Source organism: Lithobates pipiens, unplaced genomic scaffold (genome assembly GCF_037356315.1).
Source record: "Lithobates pipiens isolate NorthernLeopardFrog02 unplaced genomic scaffold, aLitPip1_a1.2 Scaffold_10, whole genome shotgun sequence".
Classification (NCBI taxonomy): domain Eukaryota; kingdom Metazoa; phylum Chordata; class Amphibia; order Anura; family Ranidae; genus Lithobates; species Lithobates pipiens.
The window spans coordinates 195,279,405-195,305,042 of record NW_027507686.1 but is presented as its reverse complement, the minus strand read 5'-3'; the positions used below and the strand labels follow the sequence as shown (position 1 = coordinate 195,305,042).

General features: G+C 41.7%; 1 protein-coding gene across 4 annotated transcripts in view; it reads right to left on the bottom strand.

Annotated features, from left to right (window-relative positions):
- TKFC (triokinase and FMN cyclase) overlaps positions 1-25,638 on the bottom strand; it is a 43,620-nt gene that overhangs the window by 3,923 nt on the left and 14,059 nt on the right. For 3 of the 4 annotated variants that reach the window (XM_077460820.1, XM_077460822.1, XM_077460821.1), the window contains exons 2-15: positions 19,281-19,472; positions 14,695-14,734; positions 13,717-13,906; positions 13,515-13,625; positions 11,991-12,172; positions 11,698-11,776; positions 10,137-10,226; positions 8,164-8,198; positions 3,762-3,846; positions 2,768-2,857; positions 2,533-2,649; positions 2,302-2,418; positions 698-835; positions 518-624 (exon numbers count right to left, since the gene is read on the bottom strand). In XM_077460820.1, coding sequence (XP_077316946.1) covers positions 518-624; positions 698-835; positions 2,302-2,418; positions 2,533-2,649; positions 2,768-2,857; positions 3,762-3,846; positions 8,164-8,198; positions 10,137-10,226; positions 11,698-11,776; positions 11,991-12,172; positions 13,515-13,625; positions 13,717-13,906; positions 14,695-14,700 — 1,347 coding nt within the window. In that variant the 5' untranslated portion in view covers positions 14,701-14,734; positions 19,281-19,472. The remainder of the gene's footprint in view (positions 1-517; positions 625-697; positions 836-2,301; positions 2,419-2,532; positions 2,650-2,767; positions 2,858-3,761; positions 3,847-8,163; positions 8,199-10,136; positions 10,227-11,697; positions 11,777-11,990; positions 12,173-13,514; positions 13,626-13,716; positions 13,907-14,694; positions 14,735-19,280; positions 19,473-25,638) is intronic. The other variant, XM_077460823.1, reaches the window with a different exon arrangement.

The following is a 25,638-nucleotide window of genomic DNA, read 5'->3' as shown; positions in this document are numbered from 1 at the left end:
GTAATAACGAACATCATACATTGCATCCTTCCACCTTAGGTCCACCCCCTAATGCATTTCTCTCAAACAGCTTAAAGCAGATCTCTACCTGGAAGAGGAAGTTCCACTTTAAGGCTTCCTCCCCCCCTCCTCGTTTGGGGGAGGGTACCTGGTTTCCTCTCCCCCTTCCTCCCGGCAGTCATCTGGGACATGTCACAGGTCCCAGAAGACTATGGGACCATTCAAAATGCACAGGATGGTTTGTGCATGCACAGTGGGCACCCGATTGTGAAGCTGCAAGCTGTCACAGCCGGGTGCCCACAGTTCAGATGCTGGCACTAGGGAATGAAGACTGAACAAAGGGACGGTTACCCAGCATGCACCTCTCGATTGGTTATCCGGGAAGAGGTTGCAATTGGGCTTCATATACCTGGGAAAAAAAAATTTGGTGGCCAGAACTCAGCTTTAACCTAAAATAGTAGTAGACACGGCACAAATTGGTATCTTTGTAAACATTCCTAATTCAGTTTGATCTTACCGCACCAGATGTGCCACCCATCTTCTCCAACAATACATTTGACAAAGCAGAAAGGAGGCGCGATGGCTGAGAGGGAAGATTTCCGCTGTGTATCCACTCACCGATAGCTGCAAAGATTCCACATTTTAGCATTTTGTATGCCAAATCCATGTCAAATCCATATTATACAGCAATACCCACCCTGCGCTGCCCGTGCATGTGTGTTTCCACAATCGCCATCACCAGAAGCTCGGTCTAAATCATTCAACTCATCTTTTAGCGCCAGTAGGGAACTGCACACATGCTTCAACACACGCTGGTAGACCTGCACATTAATGGCTAACATACAAGAAAATACTGTATTTTAGTAACATTATAAAGGCACAATACTGTGCTATTTCAGAAAATAGAATAGTAATAAACAACAAAAAGAAAGGCCAATGCAAAAAAAAAAATACTTCACAGTATTTGTAATGATCAGTCTTTTAATGGATTACTTTTGTAACTTTTCTGCAGTCATCAACTCTACCGGTAGGTTCTCCCTTCACTCTTAAAGCGGAGTTCCAGTCATATTTTGTGCTGGAACAGAATGGATTCTCTCCAGTTCCATCACATCCTGAGAAGGGCAACTAAATGAATATGGGGACTGGAGGACCTCAATTATGAGGAACGACTACAAGCTCTAAATTTGTTCTCCCAGGAGTAGAGATGCTTGAGAGGGGATTTGATAGCAACAGTCATCTCTAATATGGGCACCTGGCTGTGAAAGCTTGCGGCTTCAGAGTCAGGTGCCCACTGCACTCTGTGACTGGTCCTGAAGTCTTCTAGAATCTGTGATATGTCCCAGAAGACTATGGGAGGGAGAACTTCCACTTCCTATCGCCTAGGCGACCGGAACGAAAGTGGGTTCAGGTACCTGACAAAATCCGGTACCCCCCCCCCCTCCTCCCAAAAGCTCTGTTTCACAAACAGGAGCTGGGGAGGAGGCCTTAAAGCAAAAGTTCCACTTTTGGGTGGAACTCTGCTTTTTTTAAGCTCACCACACATTACAAATTGGTCTAAAAAATAAAATAAAAAATCTTTTTTTTTCTACCAGATGCTTATATTATATAGTTTTGATGCTTATATTATATAGTTTTGGTAAACCCAACGTTGATTGTACAGTCAGACTGTAATATGTATGGTGAGCTTGAAGTGGTTCTGAAGGCTAAAGGTTTTTCTACCTTAATGCATTCTCTGCATTAAGGTAAAAAACCTTTTTAGAAGCAGCCCCCCCCCCCCCCCAAATACCTGAACCCAAACTCGGTCCAGTGGTGCTGCCCTCAATTTCTTTCCTCACTTTCCTCGCAGCAGGAGCCATTTGCTACTACTACTACCAATCTAATTCAGTGACAAGGGAGCAGGGGACAGGGCTGAGTAGCATTGTACGTGCCAAGTGCGGCTTGGGATCGAGCCCGCAGGGGTCGCGACGGTGGGGGACCCCGTAAGAGAAGAAACTGGGCTGCTCTTAGCAAAATCAACCATTGCATAGAGCAGGTAAGTATGATATTTTGTTGTTTTAGAAAAATAAAATCGGAACCTTTAATATCACTTTGAGCATGACAGGGAGGTCTCTAGTCAGCCAAACTACTGGTTAATATCAGTGAAGTGCATTTTACACAGATCTTTAGAAAATCTGGTAAAGAGTTCAGTATCATCATAGCATTTTTTGATACTTATCCTCCTTATGCAATTATTATTTTAAATTATGTGTACATAGATTAATACAGGGGTCCACTCTAAACACAACATGCAGCTTTACGCACCAATGGGCTCTGTTCTTTCAGGCAGAGCATTTTCAGGAGCACACTGGATAGTGCGCGTCTGACCTGTTACTGGAACACATTGGACACGGGGCCATGCATGAGCAGATGTATCTTTATCTGTAAAAACAGAGTACAAAAAGGGGAATTAGACAATCAGGTGAAATAGAAGATCTGTGTCACTCTGGGACTATAATCAATGCTAACAAAATACACACAGATTCCTGTTATTACCAAAGAGCCGCACAAGCTCTGCTGTCGTCTTCATTATGGTGAGAGAGACGCCACTCATTTCAAGAGCAGTCATGAAAGCTCCAGTCATTGCTCGTTCTATCCGCAGCCCCCGACTCTCTAAAAAGAAAGGCTCAATCTCAAATAGAATCATGGAAGTACTTTACTGATAGAACGATCAGATAGGTCAAATATTACTTTTTTTTAAACAAGAAAATCAAATATTACTTTTACTAACCCAGTAGGTGTACAACTGTACTGGCTACAATCTGCAACTCCAGACAAGATAAGCCTCCCAAATTATTCACAATTATGATAACGGAGTCACCTAAAAAATACAAAAAGCTATCAAAGAAGAAATGCACACAGATATTGTGATCATCTTTAATTTAACTTTTTAGTATGTTAAATAAATAAGATTGGTCACTGGTTTGAGCCACTGTACATCTTGTTTCTTTGTTGTACAACTGACAAAAATATTTTCAATAAAAAATTACTTGATGAAAAAATAAAAAATGTTCAGCATCGGCGCCTCTACAAAGTCAGCAAACACAACTGTTTGTTGTTTCTTTCCATTACAGTACATAGTGTAAAGATGCCCTTTACTTCATTTGCAGTTCACTCACTTATATAGTTACATAGTAGGTGAGGTTGAAAAAAGACACAAGTCCATCAAGTCCAACCCATGTGTGTGATTATATGTCTGTAAAGGAATGTAAAGGTAAGTATAAAATCTAACTTTTTTCTTTTCAGGTACACCTACACACCAGAAAGTGTGAGTGGATCTTGAATTTTACTGCAGGGTCCACGTTGACTAAAGCAAATGCAGTGATGTCCTCACTGGTTCTACATACTTGGTTTCCAGGCCTTTACTAAATTACCATAGTATATAGTTCACTGTATAGTGATGATAAAGCAGAACTAAACCTTTACAACCAACGAAGCTGCAATTTTACTCTCTGTTTGATGATGTTGCACATATGATCAGCTATGATACCAGCCATTTGATGGTTTGACAGCTCAGGTGAGAGCTAACGTAAGCACACTAGTAACTAACAGTTATCATTCTAGGCATGCCTTGAATGTAATTGTTATGGGCGACAGTTAAATTGATGGGTTTAGCTCTGCTTCAAAAAGAATCTAAAGAGTAGAAGATACCATTCTATATGTAGATCTCTGGTTGACCATAGAGTGAGGGTACAATACAAGGCCAGCTCCTTGCTCATACTCACCTGGGTGCAAAACCACTCTTGATTTGCTGGCTTCATTGGTCATGTGATCTATCATAATCCTTACAACCTCATCACAAGACATCATCTGTTAAAGAAAGACAAAATAATGGTGGAGAAACCAATGATCTCAATTAGATATATATATATTTTTTTACTTTGTATATATAGCCATGTATTTTGTCAGATGTTTCCAAGTTGCTAAGACTGTTGACTGCTAGAGCCAGAATGAGACTAAGGAAACCAGCCGATGTCAGGATTCGTATTGATGGCCATTTAGGAGGCAGTCTGAACTTTGCCTGTATGAGCTAGAGCAGGGATATGCAATTAGCGGACCTCCAGCTGTTGCAGAACTACAAGTCCCATGAGACATAGCAAGACTGACAGCCACAAGCATGACACTAATTACATATCCCTGAGCTAGAGCAATCTACAAGACCCATTTTCTGTTTACTGTGTAGGGTTTATCAAGTACTACTAGCTATCCCTCTGAATAGGTCTGCTTTACATCCCATTCAGCAGAACAGTCTGAGCACAAACTCAAACACATATTAAAAGGAAAACAAACTGTGGTCTTTTTACGGTTTTTAGATATGTGAAAATGTGCAACCCAATATAAATAATTATATCTACAATTGTTACAGTTGAAAAACTGTGCACATTTTGTAAATAAATGGATATGGGGCAGCCATATTTCCCTATTATAAATGCAGGCTCCGCTTCCTACCTACGCGTCAGGTTAGAAAGTCTGAAAGGCTATACCATCATTAAGGCCTCATGCACACAGGACATGTTTGACATTTTATTTTTTTCTGCCTCTAAACACCTCTCCGTGTTAGCATATATGTCCATGTACACATAAGCATTCACAGGCAGAAAAAAATCCCTATCACATAGACCCGATACACACTATTAGATTTTATGCAGCTTTTTGTCTTCAGATTTACCAAAATCATGTAGTGCAAACTGCCTGATTGCATACAAGTTGAAACTCTTAAGGTTCAACCTCATATTACATGGTTTTGGTAAATCTCAAGGCAAAAAGCTGCAGAAAATCTAATAGTGTGTATGGGGCTTTACACATTCAGAAGCAGAGTGTCTGGGTGAAAAACAATATAAACGTGCATAGACAACGTATTGAAGATGAATGTTATGCCCAGGTTGCTATACTTGCTACAGGCCTTACCACTCAAGCTTTCTTTCACTAACACTGCGTTCAGCTTTCATACAGTTTGTGTGGCACTGTATACACCCCTGCCTCAGCAGATATCTGTTACTTCGGCCCAAACTAAAAGGTGGCATAGGCTTTCCTGACCCCTGACTATACTACAAGCCAGTCCAGATGACTAGAGTAGTGGAATGGTGTAGACACCAGAATCTTAAACTATAGGTCATGTTGGAACAGGAAGCAGCGGGCGCACTACTTGCAGGGCTGCCATGGGCAGGTAAACAATACGTATCTCACCTTACCAGTCACCCACTAATAGGTCCTATCTTAGCCAAAATAGGTAGGTTTTTTAAATTTTTTAAAACTTCAATGGAGAGCTTCCCTTCTCCTATGACACCGATAATATGACATCCAAGATTTCTACCCGCACTTCAGCTCATTATCACCTTAAGGCCCAATGCGTGCCTCTCAACTCCTAGGTGCCAATGGCTGGCTTGCGACGAGGACTTTGTTCCCCAGTTCGTCCACTTCTTTTCAGCCTTAATGGAGGGCACTTCGGTTGTCCCATTTCTTGGAATCTTTACCTAAACATACACTGTTCCCTAGAGAATTCCTGGCAAAGGACCCGATTTGACGATCTTTCTACTTCTTACAAATACCTTCTGGAACTTCATGCCTGCTCTGACCCCTCCTTCCTTGTTAAATAGAAAAGGGAGCTAGGGGTGACTTTCTCTGGCCCACAAAAGGAGCGTAAACTCTTTTTTGCACATAAATCTTCCCTGTGCAGCAGACACCAGGAAAATACATACAAGATAATGACACATTGGTATAGAACTCCGTCGGGTCTTTGCCAAGTTGTTTCCTCAACAAAGCGATCAATGTTGATGTGGCTCATCTGAAGGCACTCTCTTACACATTTTCTGGGAGGGTCCTGAGCTTTGCACTTTCTGGCAACCTGTGCTAAGACTTATCCAAAAATTTACCGACATTTCTCTACTGCATGACCCAGCTGCAATACTGCTTAAACTCGCACCACTATCAAAGAAGCGTTACTACAAATCTTTACTGAAGCACCTGTTAAGCGCAGCTCAAACTTGCATCCCTGGTATGTGGAAACAACGATCTGTGCCAACAGTCACACAATGGCTCACAAGGGTGAATGATATCGAGCAACTGGAAGACCTTACCTCTGCCCTTCATGACAAAACCGAGGAACACAAGACCAGATGGTTCTACTGGAATCTCTTTCACTTCTCTGATGAATACCTGCAATATGTTTAATACAAACAGTGTCTGGGCCCTTGCTCTTCATTGCGTCATGGTCTAGAGCAGTGATGACGAACCTTGGCACCCCAGATGTTTTTGAACTACATTTCCCATGATGCTCATGCACTGTGCAGTGTGGTTGAGCTTTATGGGAAATGTAGTGCCAAAACATCTGGGGTGCCAAGGTTTGCCATCACAGGTCTAGAGGCTCCCCCAGCGGGTGACCTTCTCTGCTCTCTTCTTTCTTTTTCTTATTCTCTCTATTATACTAACAGGGGAAAAAATAAATAAACTTGGATATGCACAGATTAAGGCACATATAGCCTTATCTGACATCTGTACATTTATATATACTTTACTGTTCACTTTCAACTGAATCCTATCACCTTGTGTAGTTATAATTAATAATGTACCCATCTGTGATTTTTCTGGGTTCTTTTCTTTTTTGCAAATTTGCCTTGCAAATAATTAAGAACAATTGTCAGACTCATGTATACAGTTATGTATTCTTTTGTTAACTGATACAAATCCTCTAAATAAAAATAAATAAATAATTGTGCATAGACATACATTAATGTTAGATGTGTTTAGGCGTGCTTGTTGCTAAATGCATTCTAATGGCCAGAATATATTTATATTCTGACCAATAGAATGCATTAATGCCAAACACTTTAACAAACGTGCATAAACGCTCATGCAAAACTCAGCTTTAGGTGTGTTTTTTAAGCTGCGTCTCCCTCTCCTGAAGCAAAGGCATCCAGGGGAGATAAAAAAAAAAAAAAAGAAAAGTACTGTGTTTACAGGGCCTAAATATGTTAGAAAAATAAACTCTGCAAATACAAAAAAAAAAAGAACTGTTCATTCTACCTGAAATCCAGTAATTGCCTAACTTCCCGAATACCCAAGCAGAGTTATGAGCCTGTTAAATTCTCTTCTATGGACTACAGAAAGCTTTTCACTTTGTTATCAGATGGAGAAAGGGAGAGATATTCTGTGGTCCAAGCACACTTCCTGTACTAGGGTGACAGCCCTGCTTCTCCATAGATAACATTCAATGAGTAAGAACTCTCAACACAAGACAGGAATGGGTTACCGGCAGGATGATCCAGCGATAAAAAAAAATAATAATAACGAACCCAAGGCTGTAAGCTTAAATATATTACATTTCTTTACATTTTCTACATGTCCTGTGTTTTTGGGTTTAGATTCACTGAAAGCAGTGAATGATAACCCCATTATCTGATATAATAATACATAATATCAATGACTAGCAGAGAAAGCATTTATTATTCTGGAGATGAAATACGATAATAAAACGACAGAACAGAACATTTTCAGGCAAATGTTACAACAGAATTAGCATTCACTGAAGTTTCCTCTTAACATACTACACCAGTTGGTGTAAAAGTAGAACCATAGGCAAAACTCCTGTCCGATAGCCAAACAGGAAGTGAGAGGAAAACCCTGCAAATTAGGGAACTCCTTGGGGACCCCATGGTCACCAGAACTAGTGTCCCCAATAGAAAATTTTCTCCCTACTACTTTTATGGGGGCAGCCCCAAATGTGGGATTTTCCTTTACTTTCACTGATAATGGTAAACAAGACAAATGAATCTCCTTAACGGGGACACAGACAACAATAAAAACACGACAGGGGGTCTAATACCACTCCACCCTATCCAAAAACTAAAACAAAAGTTTTGCATTTAGTGTTGAAATCCAGGCAATGGGGAGATTTTCCCTCATTTCCCATTCTGGCTAAAACCTGGCAGATAAGACAGACCGCAAAATTTTTATATATTATATATATATATATATTTTTTTTTTTTTTTTTTCCTTTTTTTTTCTTTTCCTAATCACTCCACAGCCAAAAATACAAAAAATATTTTTGTTTTGAGCTGGTTTTTAATTATTAACAATTCCTGTATAATGACACATATAAACAAGAAGGAGGACACCTATTGTACACACCTTGTATCTTTGTACCCCAGCCTCGCCATGTATACCTGCACAAACAACAAAACTCCAGCCATGAATTCAAAAACAGACATGAATAAATATACATTTAAACAAAAATTCTATTACCAGAACTATGGAAAAGAGCCAATCAGTTCACTAGGAATCAGATACACTGCAGATACGTGTCGATTTGACTGAAGGCAAAAGTACTTTCCTGAGTCGGTTTTAACTGCCAATATGACATAACCTGCTGTGTTCAGCAGGTATAGATAATTTAAATGTATGTTAGTGGCAGTTTAAAAAAAAAAACAAAAAAAACATAAGACCCCTTTCACACCACACCGCCCATAGCGTTTTACCACCGGATTTTTGGCGCATTTCGGCCGCTAGGGGGGCGCTTTTACCCCCCGCTAGTGGCCGAGAAAGGGTTAAAACGGCCAGCAATATGCCGCAATAGCGGCGTTTTGCCAGCAGTATTACAGCGCTGCCGCACTCATTTCAATGGGGAGCAGCGGTGGAGGAGCAGTAAACACACAGCTCCTTCACCGCTCCAAAGAAGCTGCTGGCAGGACTTTTCCCTGACGTCCTGCCAGTGCACCGCTGTAGTGTGAAAGCCCTCGGGCTTTCACACTACAAACAATGGTGCAGCTTTTTTAGGGCGGATTGTAGGCACTATTTCTAATGCTATAGTGCCTGCAAAACGACGGTCTAACTACGTATAAATGCATCAGTTTTTATTTCAATGGAACAATGGACCATAAGGCCCCTTTCACACTTGTACGACTTGGGACTGCAGAGTCGCATGACAAGTCATACCCCATGATTTTCAATGAGTACCATTCATATGTGTGCACTACTTTGGTCGGACTTTGAGGCGACTTGAGGTTCCTAGACCTCAACATTACACAGGCATTGCTTCAAGTCACGTCAGAAAACGATGGCAAAATTGCACGACTTTCAGGTCACACAAGTGTGAAAGGGGCCTAATTGGTCATACATGCTCTATCATTTCCAATGGCTGGCACCACAATAATTATGTTCATTAGCAGCGTTTCTTCAGTTTACACCTGGTATTTCTGGTACTGTGACTAGTCTTAATATTGATATATTTTGCGGGCCTTTGATAAGAGAAAGGCTTACTTGGTTCTTAGCAAGGGGATTCTTGCTACACAAAGATGTTTGGAATAGAGATACATAATTTTTCCCTTCACCCTTTAAACTTTTAAAGAAGAGATGTTATGTTTTTGCATATATCTTTTTAAAACCATATACCCTGGAATTGATAAAAAGTGACACCCTTTAGAATATGGTTGTGCCTCCACACCACAAATGTTGGTGCCTCCAACAAATTCATATACCTGTTGGACACTGGACCCTCTCCATGCTTAGTGCAGGCTTAGCACCTTCTTCCCCCAGCCAACCAATGACTCCTTCCCAGCTCCATTCAGCTGGGTAATGACACCAGCCAGCATCCATGCCCCTGTGTCTACCTTCAGCTTTCAGCTGGGGAATCTCCTGGCTGGCCGCTGAATTTGGCTGGGAATGAATCACTGGTTGCTAGGCTTTATAGCAACAAAATGAGCCATATGTGAGAAGCTGTCATATTTATGACAGCTTCCCAGCACAGACATGCCCCACTCTGAGCAGGATCCCCCAAGTCCCCCCTTATAGTTACCTAAGCTCCATCCCGATCCAGTGATGTGCACTCTGGCCGCTGTCCCCCTCTTTCCTGGGCAAAACCATTGCACAGGGCAGGTAAGTTAAACACGTTAAAATATCATCTCCCCATAGTAGCTTATATGCACTCTGTTTTCCATTTTCCACTAGCAATGTTTACTCAGTCCCTAGGAATGAGCTTCGGCGTGCAAGCGGAGCTCATCCTTATCAGTCACCAATCGCCAAAAATGAAATCCAGCATTGTAACCCAACTGTGTAGGACCACTGCCTAATTTCCCCAAAAATATTAATGAAAAGTATTTTCTTACCTAATCCCAATTCAAACTCATCTGCTGCAAGTTGAAAAGTAGGCCCTGATCCTGGCACACTGCATGGAGATAGACTGACACCCAAGGTACCTAGAACATAGGAGAGACTAATAAAAGGTGAATGCCAAGAAACAAAATGTTAGGTTTTTACCATCATGAAATGCCAGCTAATAACATACAACTGATATAAGCAAGGTCTCATAGTACATGCTAGCTCTGGTATAGATGCTACAGCACCACCTTGTGACACATATTGGATACAGCAATTTTTTGAAGCAAAGAGAAAGATCCTTTGTGAAAACATAACCTGACTCATCCTAAAATGAATATTGAAAAAGAATTCCCTGTAATAGATACCTATACAGCAGAAATTCAGGAAACCAAAAAGGCTTTTTAGGTTATCACATGTCTAGGTCAGTTCCCAGCCCATTTAGCAGAGATCATACGACTATATGCCAATATAGTACAAAAAAAACAGGATGGAGGGGGGGGGGTCACCAGAATGTATTTTTTTTGCTATAGGAGGTTCTGTTTGAAAATGTATTCTCACTTCCCGTCATGCTGAAAATTTTGACAACACAAAAAGTGAGGAAAAAAACTAATGCAGCTTACACACGACCGGACTTTCCGGCAGACTAGGTGCGATGGAATCAGTCTGGACAATCCGATCGTTTTTCATTTAAAAGTCCAACGGACCTAGAAATAGAACATGTTTCAAATCTGTCCGACGGAAAACCGTTTGTCTGTATGCTGGTCCAACAGACCAAATACGACGTAAGGGAAGCTATTGGCTACTGAACTTCCTTTTTTAGTCCCGCCTTACGTCATCATGTTCAAAATGAACAGACTTCCAAATGGACTTAGTTCGTTCGGGTATGGCCAAGTCCATTTGTTAAGTCCGTCGGAGCTCTGCCGAAAGTCCATCGGAAAGTCCGGTCGTGTGTACGTGGCATGACAGCAACACAGAAATAAAAATCTATTCTTTAGTACAGAGGTAATGCTACATTTTTATCTCTGTCTGTGTCCCAGATGCAGATTTACCCTTATTTCCGGTCTAGTAAAAATGTCAACAGGACAGGAAATGGATAAATCTCTCAGAGTCCCAGTTAAAAACTGAATCTGTACCAGTGTAGCACTTACAATCAAAGAAAGCTGTACTATTGACTTCCACAATAAGAAGCGCTCTATGAATGGAGGACAGTTGGATGAATGAAAGGTTCACCTCCACCATTCATAGACTACTTTACATTGTTGAACCTGATAGTATGGCTTCTTTGAATGGAGCAAGCGTGCGAAAAGGACAGACATAGTCAACACTTTTGAAGAGTACCTGTTACAGGTACACTGGCTTTTATTAACCTCCACAGCACCAGAAGATGACAGCTGCAGAGGAATGAAGATTTCAAGCACCATAGGAATCTTCACCACAAGGGACAATTTTCATTCATTGTATTTCCCTGGTGCCAATTTAAAAACAAAAACATTTTAATGAAATGTATCATTTACATTTGTGTAGCTGGTCCATCACAGAAGTTTAGGGAGAGTATGTTGTTTTGCTCACCAATTCCAGTTGCAGCTTGTCTGACAAATGAAGCAATTTCTTTCAAACTTTTTCCTTCTTCAGCCAGGGCTCCAGCAATCTAAATTAAAAACAAAACATGCTAACATAATACCTAAAAAGTTGCTTCCACTTGTGTTTGCTAATCTCATATTAGCTAGTGCTCCATTTATACACATGTGCAACAACCTCTACACCTCTCTGGTTATGCAATTATTTGTATGTCTGCTATACTGAACAATACTTGTCACCAGTTCATGTTGTCAAACTACAAGTCAAAAATTAGTTAATCTTACTTTATGAATCAGGACAATTCCACACAGGCCCCGCCTTCCAGCCTTGCTTGGCGAGATGAAAGCACAGTCATCTGCAATCACTACCATCTCCACTTCAATACCTTCCTGAAGTGCACGCTCTAAAGCCAAGCCAAAGTTCAGGCGATCACCTGTGTAATTCTTCACCAGTAGGAGCACACCGGCTTGGAGGGAGAAAGAGGAATGGAGAAGACACATTTGAAAATACAACATATAGTTTGTGTTTTCTAGTTTACTAAATTGCACGCTATTCCAAGCTAAAAGTAAATGAACAACTCAACCCAGACACATATCACATATTAAAAAGAGGATGCCTAGGTTTACTTTCCCTCTATAAAGTTTGTTGGGCCAAGCTGGTCCACAGCAACTATTTCCTTCACTAACATGTGCTGCCACTGTGTGCTGTATATACTGTATGCAGTCCCAGCTACATACAGTATTGCATTCTGGGTGTGAGACAAGACCTTCCTGTCTCGCACCCGGAACAAAATAGTGTCAGGCTCAGCGGCACTCAGCCACTCATAGGCAGTTTCTACCAAACTATATGTGCACTATAGTCAACATAGGTTATATACTGTATATACTCTTAAAGTGGTTCTAAAACCTAAATTTTTATCTCAATGCATTTCTTGCATTAAGATAAAAAATGTTTTGGCATCAGTATTCCTTCTAACCCCCTCTTTTACTTACCTGAGCCTTCATTCGACCCAGTGTTGTGCCTGCCTGCAGCTCTTCTCTCCCCTCACCTCCTGGTCTCATCGGCTTTGCTGAGGCAGCGGAAGCCATTGGCTCCTGCTGCTTTCTGTCAAAGCCAGTGATGAGAGAGCAGGGGGTGGGGCCAAGTCCCACTGTCTATGTCTATGGACATAGGCAGTGCGGCTAGGGAGTGAGCCTGCACAAGTGCCCCCATAGAAAGAGGCTTCTTATGGAGGCACTTGCCAGGAGGGGAGGAGCCAGGTGTGCCAGCAGGGGACCCAAGAAGAGGAGTTTCAGGGCCACTGTGCAATTCCATTGCACAGAGCAGGTAAGTATTAACCTGTTTGTTATTTTCAAAAAATAAAAAAAATGCACTTACAATCATTTTAGGGATGCAGGTGCCATTGTATATGCCGAGTAAATTGACTACAAATTTTGCCGCAGTCTGAATCCCAAAAGATTACTGAACAGTGGGATTGTAAGTAATTATAACTTATATTGATAATACTGAAGAGGGGGAGGAGAAATATTGGTAGCCTCGTTTTCTAAATAAAGATTGGAAAAATAAAAAAAAGAGAAGAACAGGTGGAATTTGCTGTGGGCAAAACATATGCTTTTTTTATTTTCTAGAAAAATAAATTTATTGGTATTGTACACCAGTGGCCTAGGCATTGAATACCCAGTTGTTTCATAGTTTAAGCAGCTTGCAAGATTTCGTAAAAAATGGTCAGACTGAGTAGCACGATAAGCCTGCAAATGCACAGTGGGACTACTTAGAAAAATAAGGCAGACAAAACCGAATATTAATACCTGCTCCAGCATGGGCCACTGTCCTGACTGCAGCTACAATGCTTCCAACTGGTGGTGATGTGAATACAGGACCAGCAATAACTCCAGTGAGCATTCCCCGACCAACATAACCTATTAAAACGAAGAAGAGCAAGCCATAATTTTACCAATCAAGAAGAAGCCAATGATATATTTGCAGTATGTATTATTCTGAAAAAATGACCTGCATGAGCTGGTTCATGCCCAGAGCCTCCTCCAGACAGAAGTGCCACATGTCCCTTTATATGACTGAGATCTGCACGTAGTATGACACGATGACCTTCTAGCACCTTCAGGTCAGGATTGCAACTTGCGAGACCATGCAGAACATCATCAACACAGCCAGGTACAGAGTTCAGCAGCTTCTTACTGACCTAACACACAGAAGTAGATTATACTTGTTATGGCAGGATAGTGGACAGTGTGTAAGTTGATCATATTAAAACAGATAATAAAACTGGAAAAGAATATGCATAAGACCAGACACAAAGGGGGAGATTTACTAAAACTGGAGCACTCAGATTTTGGTGCAGCTGTTCATGGTAGCTAATCAGCTTCTAACTTCAGTTTGTTCAATTAAGCTTCGACAATGAGCACATGTTCACATCGGTCCGTTTAGACATGCGATTTGCCGGCAACTGCATCGTCCAAATAGGTGCAACGCCGACTTTGATTCTCAAAAGTAGTTCCTAAACGACTTTTGGTGACTTCGGGAGCAATTTCAATGGACATCTGTGCAAAAACCTGCACAGATGTCTCTGACATCACTACCGGAATCGGACCGAAATGCAAGTTTGAAATTGAGTTCAGCTGAACACGCACCATTTCAAACCCGCCTTCAGTGTGAACCCAGGGTTAGGCATTGTTTACACCAGTGCGACTTTGAAGCAGACATCCCTGCGTGACTTCATCGCAGCTTGTCATGCGACTTTGAGCTCGCAAGTGGCATTACAAGTCGTGGCATCGTGAATGGAATCTAAAACCTGAAAGCAAACTGGTTTTTATGCAGAGCAGCACCAGCTAAATCTCCCCCGAAATCTCATACCAGTGTAAAGTTATCGTATGAAGTGCATTTTAACATAAAATAAGTAAAGCAGTCATAGCTGAACAGGTATTGTATACAAAACAGATAAACATGAATAATTAAAGACAGGTTACAAACCTCCATATTTCTAGGGTCTGTTAGGTAGGCCTAGTATGATCTGCAATAACAGATACAAAAGAGATCATACAACATAACATAGTAAATATCACATATCTACAGTATAATATACATATATATATATATATATATATATATATATAAAAAAGACAGTACTCAAATTGTTATGTATACAATTTTTTTTTTTTTAAATCACATTAATTTTATTAGGAATTTTCAAATATAAATACAGAGCAAGAGATCTAGGGATCAAATTTGTGCAGTTATTATACACGTCAGACAATATAACTGTAACAGAATTGCATGCAATAGAGGTATGAGTAATAAACAGGTTTGTAAGCAGTTAAGCATACTACATATCTAGAATTACAAAAATGAAAGTATCTGAAGTCAAGATATAAATCTCAATATACAGTATCTCATAAAAGTAAGTACACCCCTCACATTTTTGTAAATATTTTATTATATCTTTTCATGTGACAACACTGAAGAAATTACACTTTCCTACAATGGGACGACAGCCCTGCAGACCAATTTGATGCAGTATGCAGCGTATGGTCTGAGCACCGACAAGCTGACCCCCCCGACCCCTTCAACCTCTGCAGCAATGCTGGCAGCACTTATATGTCTATTTCCCAAAGACAGCCTGTGAATATGACGCTAAGCATGTGCATTCATTCTCTTTGGTTGCCCATGGTGAGGCCTGTTCTGAGTGGAACCTGTCCTGTTAAACCGATGTATGGTCTTGGCCACCATGCTGCAGCTCAGTTTCAGATTCTTGACAATCTTTATTATAGCCTAGGCCATCTTTATGTAGAAAACCAAAGAAAAGGCGCCTCTAAGTGTAGAATTAAAAGCTGTTTAATTTCCCCAAAAAGGGTTAAACACAAGATATGTAGACTGGCAGAGCATATCATTAATATCCATGTAGGTGGTCCGGCATGAATGCAGTGGTCACTGGCATATACCAGTTCTTTAGGCTGTGTGTGTCCAGTAGCAGGGAGGTCCAGGGGATGCCAACAGGAAAAACAGCAGGGAGCTCCAAGAGAACTGACAGGCCAGTCCGCAATCACAGTCTCAAAACACGAGGATCCTGGAAGTGACATCAGCGGCATTCATGCGGGACCACCTACATGGATATTAATGATATGCTCTGCCAGTCTACATATCTTGTAAGTGTTTTTAACCCTTTTTGGGGAAATTAAAAAGCTTTTAATTCTACACTTAGAGGCGCCTTTTCTTTGGTTTTCTGTTTCCTATTCAGAGATTGCTTCTCTCCATAAGTGCAGCCCTAAGTGTGGAAGATACCCTATTATAGACTTTCTGGTTCATAAAGACATCTGTTTTTTGTTTGGTCCTGAAGTTCAGAGCGCCCTTACAAACTGTATCTGCATCTTTATGTAGAGCAACAATTCTTTTTTTCAGATCCTCAGAGAGTTCTTTGCCATGAGGTGCCATGTTAAACTTCCAGTGACCAGTATGAGAGAGTGAGAGCGATAACACCAAATTTAACACACCTACTCCCCATTCACACCTGGGACCTTGTAACACTAACGAGTCACATGACACCGGGGAGGGAAAATGGCTAATTGGGCCCAATTTGGACATTATTACTTAGGGGTGTACTCAGTTTTGTTGCCAGCAGTTTAGACATTAATGGCTGAGTTATTTTGAGGGGACAGTGAATTTACACTACTATACAAGCTGTAGATTCACTGTCACATGAGAAGATATAATAAAATATTCAAAAATGTGAGGGGTAAGCAGGTGAGATTGTGAGTTTTTTTGGTAGGCAAAGAAACCTCAATCCCTCTTTCTCTTCCCTTTTCCTCCCCTCAAACCAACCAAGAGAGGGGATCAAAAAGAAAAGAAAAAGACAAAATCATAACTTGGTAACCTTGTAGGAAAAATAAAAAAGTTGTACACTGCAGTTAACCACCATGTACTTTACAGATTGTAATAAAACAACAAGAAAATAATTTTTTTTTTTGATAAAATAGAACAACCAAACTCTGCATGTCTGGGTAGGAGAGTTGTAAGGGGTATTACGTCACAAAGCTGTGATTCTGTATGTAATAAACAGAACTCTCAAAGCACAAGATGTAAATTACCATGATAATTATACATGGAATGTGCAGTCAATGCAAAGTAACAACTTTAAAATGTACTTGTTTCAGTATAAATGGTATGGAGTAGGAGGTGGAAAGCAGGGGGAATTTAGTCACAGGAAACATCAAAAAGAAATTAAGTTAAACCAGACTAGCAGAGTAATGGACACAGAATGCATCGCAATGGGGGGCTCCTGACCAAGAATGCTTAGTGACAAGGGACCTAAAAGGCCAAAATACTTATAGATGAGGGACAGCCAGGACACGTTAAGTGACAGCGGCCTGGCAAAGCATTATGTACAGTAACAGGAGTATGAGAGTGGAATACTCAGGGACAAGGAACTGACAGATCAGAATGCACAGTGATAGGGGACCAAGAGCAGAAATATCAGTGACAGGGCGTGGATCAGAATGCACAATGATAGGGGACCAAGAGCAGAAAGATCGGTGACAGGGCATGGATCAGAATGCACGGTGATAGGGGACGGAGAGCAGAAAGATCGGTGACAGGGGGTGGATCAGAATGCATGGTGATAGGGGACCAAGAGCAGAAAGATCAGTGACAGGGCATGGATCAGAATGCACGGTGATAGGGGATGGAGAGCAGAAAGATCGGTGACAGGGGGTGGATCAGAATGCACAGTGACAGGGGACGGAGAGCAGACTACACACTAACATGGAAATAACAGATCAGACTACTCAGTGACAGGGGACTGACACATCAGAATGTACAGTGACAGAGGCTGAGAGCAAAATGATCAGTGACAGGAGGCTGACACATCAGAATGTACAGAGACAGATAGCAGAATACACAATGACACAGGAGGGACAGATCAGAATTAACAGTGACATGGGACTAGCAATTCAGGTTGCACACCGACAAGGGGCTGACAGATCAGAATGCCCAGTGACAGGGAGAACAGAATGCACAGTAACATGGAAAAGATCAGAATGCACAGTAACAGTGGACTAGCAGTTCAGGCTGCACCATGATAGGCAGTGTTAATTTCATCGACTAAAACATTTTAGTAGACTAAATTAATATTATTTTAGTCGACTAAAAAACTACTAAAACAACTGAGATGACTAAAACTAAAATGGCATTTTAGTCAAAAAACTAAAATGGGAGTAAAACTAAAATGGCGTTTTAGTCAAAAGACTAAGACTAAAACTAAATTGAAATTTGACTTCAAAATGAACATTGGCCTGTAGTGCATGTTCATATCTCAATGCCATAATAAATAACAAATTAGACTTTTCACTCCAGCAGTATATAACGAGTTTGAAAATTGTAGAGAAATCTTAACTAATGCATTACAATTTAACTACACCTATTAGATTTTAGATGACTAAAATTTGTTTTAGTTGACTAAAATGTACTGGAGATTTAGTCGACTAAATACAACTAAAACAAATTGCAGAAGACTAAAACTAAAATGCCATTTTAGTCCTAAGACTAAAACTAAGTCGAAATTTGCTGCCAAAATTAACACTGATGACAGGGGACTGGAGATCATAATGCACAGTGACATAGAGAAGAATACGCAGTAACACAGAAATTACAGATCAGAATGCACAGTGACAGGGGACCGAGGGCAGACAGTGACAGGGGACTGACAGTTTACAATGCATAGGGTAAAACAAGTCTGACACAGAATGATGCCCAGTAACAAGGGACTGACAGTGCCATTATGGACAGTGACAGGACTAAAAGCACAAATGTTTTGCAGTGGCAGAGTGGCAGCACACAGGCTGAACCGCTGAGACTGCCATTAATCAAGGCAGCTGGTGGCAGTGACATCGGCGGAGAGCGGTATTCAGACTGATCTCCGCTGAAAACAGGTAACAGCAGTGCAAAACTAATTGCACTCCTGTGACCCAAAGGAGAAGCCCAGCCTAAAAAGCTCAGGCTGGACTTCTCCTTTTAGGAAGACAAAGTAATCCATGCATGGAGGAGGTGCAAGATAGACTGACATAAACTGTGACAGTATTATTATTATCATTCAGGATTTATATAGAGCCAACAGTTTGTGCAGCGCTTTACAATATGAGGGCAGACAGTACACTTACAATACAAATCAATACAGGAGGGATCAGAGGGCCCTGCTCATTAGAGCTTACAATCTAGAACAGAATAGGCTGCAGAGAGACATAAAGTGTAATCACAAAATGTAGTGAACAAAAGATTCCTTGTCACAAAGGGTGCTTCAGTATAAGATGCACAGCGCCAAGAAGCCCATAAAACAGAATATACAGCGATAAAAAAAGGTTTAAACCCTGGATAACAGTGGCAAAAGACTATGAGGGCTGAAGCATGCAAGAGATTGTGTGTGTGTATTATATATTAAATATAATATATATATATATATATATATATATATATATATATATATATATATATATATATACATATATACACACACACACACACACACACACACACACACACACAAATGCAGAGAAGGAGATGGAACTTACTGAACAGAGTTAAAAAGGTCACATTCAGAAATGGGAATCTTCGGTGAAGAAGTAATTGCTGAGGACCTTTACACCTGGTTCAGAGTATGACAATTTCGATACGTGACAGTAAGATTGGACAAGAGTTGTGCAACTGGCTACAGTGCATGCTGGGTAGTTTACAAAGCTCTTCACAAAAAGCCCCTTTTAGTCCTAGAAAAAAATAAAAAATAATAAGAAGCAAATAATAAAAAAAAGCTATTATCAGTTTGATTATGCAGCTGTACAATCCTATATATAGCTATAACTAGGTGTGTTTTCATATGTCCTCCAAAATATGTAACTCATTAGAAGCCGGGTGCAGGTAAGGGCACTGGGAAAAAAAGGTTGTTGTTTTCGTCTGCAGTTTGTTTCTGTATGTCACCTTTGATACTTGGATCATTTATTAAGCTTCAATTAGTCATTGATAATTACCCGCGTTTGCTATTTTTTTTTTTTTATGTTTCCTATTTAAAGGGAAATACAAAAATTAGAATGAACACTAAAGCAGCAAAAGCATTTTAAACCCATCCCTCATTCACCTCTGTAGCCATAGGCATTGTGGGGAAATTACATTTTTGTGCATCTGACTGAAGTTTCTCTTTAAAGTCAGCAGCTGCAAAAACTGTAGGTGCTGACTTTTAATAAACAGACACTCCCCTGCCCAAGGATCCAGCGCCGTCTTCATCCAGGCCAGTTTCTGCATTGGTCTTCAAGTGGTTGTAAACCCTCTTATATTACTTTAGCTCATCTTAATCTATATAGCACAGGCAGCTGATGGCTGCCTGTGAAAGTGCGCTCACAGTTTCGGTTTCAATATAAATCGTCCTATGTGCTGTGACAGGTCCCGCTCTTGCGCACTGTGTATATCCTTTAACGGCACACAATGTGTGCCGTTTTTGTCTCCTCCGCTTTCCAGATCATTAGCTGACAATGAGAACAGCACAGAGCGAAGCCTCGTGATGCTACAGTATGATCCACTCCGCCTTGCTAGTGATTTGCCATCCTCAATGTGTTTGCTCTGTTGCCATAGTAACGGCAATCGAGATAGAGGCTTGATCCCGCCGATACACCACATGCGCAAGATTTCCACAAGGAAAAGAACTAAGGGTGGAAATGACATCCACAAAGACTTCAGCATACAAGAGAATGAATGGCGTGGGCAAAAACCAGAAGAGTCTAAATAATAAAACTGATAAAAAGTACCAGTTACTTACCGGTAACTGTCTTTCTGGGAAATCTTCCAGGACGGCACACCTGAGATGAGAGGCTCCTCCCTACAGGAAACACAATCAATCGACAGCTGTTTTAAGTCCCCACCCTTCCCCTTGATCCTCAGTTTGTAGAGAAGTAACTCCTGAACCAGGTTCACAAGGGAAATCATTCCTCATAGGTACTCACCTTCTAGTGTTCTAGAATTTTCCCTCCTCCAACGGGCGGGAAGTAGGCCTGCCGTCCTGGAAGATTTCCCAGAAAGACAGTTACCGGTAAGTAACTGGTACTTTTCTCAAGTCATCTTCCAGGACGGCACACCTGAGAGGATAAACAAGTACCTCAGGCCTACCTTAGGGTGGGGCCACTGCAAAACCCTCTTGGCGAACCTTGGCTCTGCAGTGAGCTTTACCTCCACTCCATACGCTCATATGCTTGATGAAGGCATGTTAGCTGGATCATGCGGCTGATCTGCAGGTCTGCTCCACAGATGTTCCTGCCTTTTCCGCTTCAGATGCAGTATCTAGGTGAAATGGGCTCTTAAAAATGGAATCAGAAAACATGTTAAACTTGTAGGTTAGCAATGTTGCCTATCTCACACATCTAACAACCATGGCCTATTATGCCTGTAGGTGCTACTTAGAACCACTAAAAAGATAAATAAGAGACCTGTGTAAGACAAGGACACTACATTAATCAATAAGAGGGCCTGTCTTAACACTATCCTGTTGAGGGAAATAAAACTGCTTCCTTTTTATCTTTATGTCAGCAAAAGACTAAAGGGAAGCCTACTTAAGGGAAATAGATTAACAGAAGCTTGAACCCTGGGTTTAAGGCATGCCCAATCTATGTCCTTACTTACGCCTGAGAGCCTTCTTCAGGAGATTAAAGTCCCTAGCAGGAGTAGACTACCCATATTGCTATGTCTAGTTTTGCTAAAAGGGCAAAATGAAGGCCATGCACCAAGCTGAAACCTATTCGATCGGGTATACATCTTTATACTTCATCCTTAGGCCCTAATACTCCTCTGAACAGAACTCTCCAAGTTCTTACTAAACAGGGCGATTCATTATCCCCTTCCTCCAGTGTCCCATAACCCTACAGGGCTTCAACCCTAGGAAATGGTTCTGGCATCCCTGAATGCAAGTGGTCAAGGTTTTCTGACATGTGGCAGCTGCAGCCCGAACTCCTGGCCCCTCCATGGAAAAGAAGGCTGAAATACAAAAGGTGATACATGCATTATTAATATCACAAATAAAATGATCATAGATTGTGGGCACGGCACAATAGATTTAGACAGAAAGGACACAAGCATAGACAACAATGTTGTGTGCCTGAGTGTGACTAGCTAAACCAATATATCAAATATGGGAAGAGACCCAAATCTGAACCTCAACGTAGACAAACAGTCCTCATAGTCTGGTTTTCTGATGTGCTGCCAAGACGTAAAAACATTAAGACTCAAGCAAACCCTAAATGCTGCGTATTTCTTTAGTGCAGCTAGCTAGGTCATAACTGATATATAAATACGGAAAGGACAGGAACCCCCTTTACTGTTGTGCTTTACCTATGTACAGCAAAACAAGGCTATAAAGACAGAAAGACCCAAACTTCTATGTTGTGTATTTCTGACAAACCACCACAGTTATAAGATCAATATGAACACCAACTCCCGTGTTGTGCATTTCTGCTATGCCACAGGGTAAAATATGGAACACAAGACAATCCTTTCTGTCATGCACTTCTGTAGTGTAGTTCAGATAGAACCAACACTGAGAAAGGACACGAGCAACCTGCAGCATTGTGTTTTTCTGAAACAGAAAGCACCAACAAGCTTCAATCTTGAGTATTTCTGCTGTGCAACAACATAAAAGCAGACACTGAGGAAAAAGACAGACAGCCTTTACAGCTGCAATCTTTCTGGTCTGCTGCAAAATAAAACAATAACGCCATGATGAGTATTCCTGCTGTGTAGCAAAACCTCAATCAGAAGGGACAGATAAGTTTAGGGTTCCCACACCCGTGCGACCCAACCTGCGACTTGGGACTGCAAGACGCATGAGAAGTCATATACTATGGCTTCCAATGGGTACCATTTGTGTCTGTGCGACACCAGCAGTCCCTGATTCCTGGATCCACAGACCTCAAGATTACACAGGTCGCAGGGAAAAAAAAAACAAATAGCAATTTTCAGGTCGAACAAGTAAGGGGTCCCCAATGCTGTGACTCCCTGGAGGATTGCAGCCAACAAACCCCTGCTGTGTATCCCTAAGATGCAGAAAGGTAGATCCATGAGAAACACTGCTTAGCCTGATATACAAACGATAAGGCAGTAAATATAGGACATACAGGACACAAACATTCAATCTTTGTGTATGTCTGATGTGTAGTAATATACCAATACTGAGCAGAGAGGCCACCATCCTCAATGTGTCTCTCAGCTGAGCAGCAAAAACAAAATCAGAAAAAGACAAGCAACCTTCACTGCTGTGTCCTTTCTGATATGCAGCCAATAAGGCAGTATATGCAAGACATAAAGGACAGACAACCTTCAATCTTGTATATGTCTGATGTGCAACAATATAACAATTCTGAATAGAGATAGCACATGCATATTGAAGCGATTTGGCCTTGCGACTCAACATGTCAAATCGCATGGCTAAAATCAGCACAACACCACTTTGTGGTGCTACATGGATTACCAAAGGCAGTATATGTACTACACCTGGCAGGGGTTCAATTTGTATTTCTACTATGTAGCCCAACAAATTCGAACCATCAATTTTCACTGCTGCCTTTCTGATAAGGCAGTAATACAGGACACAAAACCTCACAGACCTTAATGCTGTATAAATCTGATGTGCAACAATAAAACACTATGAATAGAGATAGCACATCCATATTGAAATGATTTGTCATGCGACTCAACATGTCAAATCGCATGTTTAAACTCGGCAGCCATTGCTGTTAATAGCACTGTCTGAATCAGCACAGCGCCACGCAAATCAGGACCATCAGACTTCACTGCTGCCTTTCTGATAAGTAACCAACAAGGCAGTAAAACAGGACACAAAGCCCCACAGACAGACCTCAATCTTGTGTATGTCTGATGTGCAGCAATATAACCATTATGAGCAGAGATGTCACCAGACACAATGATGTGCATTTCTGCTGTGCAACACAAAACCAGAAAGTACAGACCACCTTCACTGTTGTATTTTTCTGATCTGTAGCCAAACAAAGCAGTACCTTTAGTATATAAAGGACAGCAAACAAGCTTCAGTGCAGTGCATTTCTGATGTACAGCAATATAGCCCTTATAAGCAGAGATGTCACAAATCTCAATGTGTATTTCTGCTGTGCCACAAAAACATCCCAGCAAGCACAAACCTTCACTACTGAGGTCTACTGGTGTGCAGCCAATGAGGAGTCATGGTCTATCCCTTTATGAAATAACCAACAGGCAATTTATTTCATAGGCATAGCCTGGGCTGTAGATACTAAACCTTCACCACCAGAGAAGGAACAAATCCTAAAATGGTTGGACACCCTACTATTAGTAGTAGTTGTTGTCCTACCTTACCTCCATAGACTGAGCAAACGCTAGCCAGCACATATCCAGGTGGTGCTGATTAGCAACTAAAGTCTCAATGAGCCCAGCCCTAGAGACCAATTTAAGACCTCTCTAGAAGAGGTGGTTACCAGTTTAGCCTGGGAGGTAAATAGCTATTTGCAGGCTTCAAACAATTAATTATGTAGCTCTTGCATAGGTTTGCACAGAAAATCCTCAATTAAAAGGATGTAGGGAGCGATCTATGGTGAATCGCCTTTAGATCTGCCACTGCGTGGATTGTAGCCCAAACCAATAAAAAAAGTTTCTTCTTACCTCCTACACTATAATATAAACACAGTGTAAAGGTGGAGTGGGAGGTTGGAGCTTATGAAAGTTAACTATAGCAGGCAACCCCCAAAAGGAGGATCTGTGACAAGGGAACCCCTACTGTGCCACACAGTAGCTTGGTCTCTGCCCATCCTTGAATGTTAGGTCAGCTTTTAAACATTGTGAAGCAACTTCAGATTCCTAGCAGCTGGGCTAATAGGGCCGGTAACCTAGTGCACCTGCTGACCAGGGGAGCTTCTGAATCCACCAACCACTGCCCAATTAATAACCTGTTCAGTGGTATACCTGGCCTGTAAGTAACTTTGTATCTACCAGGTCCCCTCTGTACGCTATATTCATCCCTACTAAATGTACCACAACTGGGCATGTAGGGAGAGGCTGGCAACCTACTGCTGCGATAACCACAGTGTCTCTGCTGTAAGAGGGAGCTGTGGCTGGTGGTTTTAGCAGTGGCATCTGCGCTATTTGTATCCCGACCCCAGGTTCTGCACTGGGCCAGTCAGTATATACACGGGGAAGGGGGAGCAATGGCCTACCTACCTCTTTCTCATCTGAAGTGGTTTAGGCACACTCGTTCCTCTGCACCACCTGTCCACCATACAGCTTCTCTGATGTAAGAGGGAGCTGCGGCTGGTGTTTTTAGCAGAAGCTTAAGGGCTATTTGAATCCAGACCCCAGGTGAGATCTCAAATGCCCAGAAACCCTCTGGCTGGAATTGGGGATTTTGCAGCTAAATTCCCACGGCAAAAGGAAAGTAAAGTACTCACCGTTGTCGTCTTCCTCTTTTTGCCACAGCCAGCGGGCTTGCTTTTCCATCCTTATGGTCCACACGCAAGGAGGATAGCCGCCAAAGTGCTCCCCCCCCCCCAACTGCTGTCCCCATAGGGAAGTCAGTCTATATACATGGGGGGGGGGGCAATGCCTTCCATTCCTCATTCCCATCTTCATATCTGAGGTGGTTAAGGCAGACATCCACCGTAGTAAACTGGTGCCTCCTCGCTCTATAGAAAGGAGGATGTGGGCGCCTGCTCCTACTGACTCTCAGCCTTCCCTCCTGGGTAAGAACGCCGCTGCCATTTTCCCGAAGTTTGAAAATGACGCGGGTGCTTGTTGCCACGCCCTCTCCGGCAGCCCACGCGAGCTACCGGGGACCCAGGAGTCGGGGACAAGCCCCCTGGAAAGAACCGATGGCCAGCACCCCCGTCTGAACAGCCACCTGTACAGGTA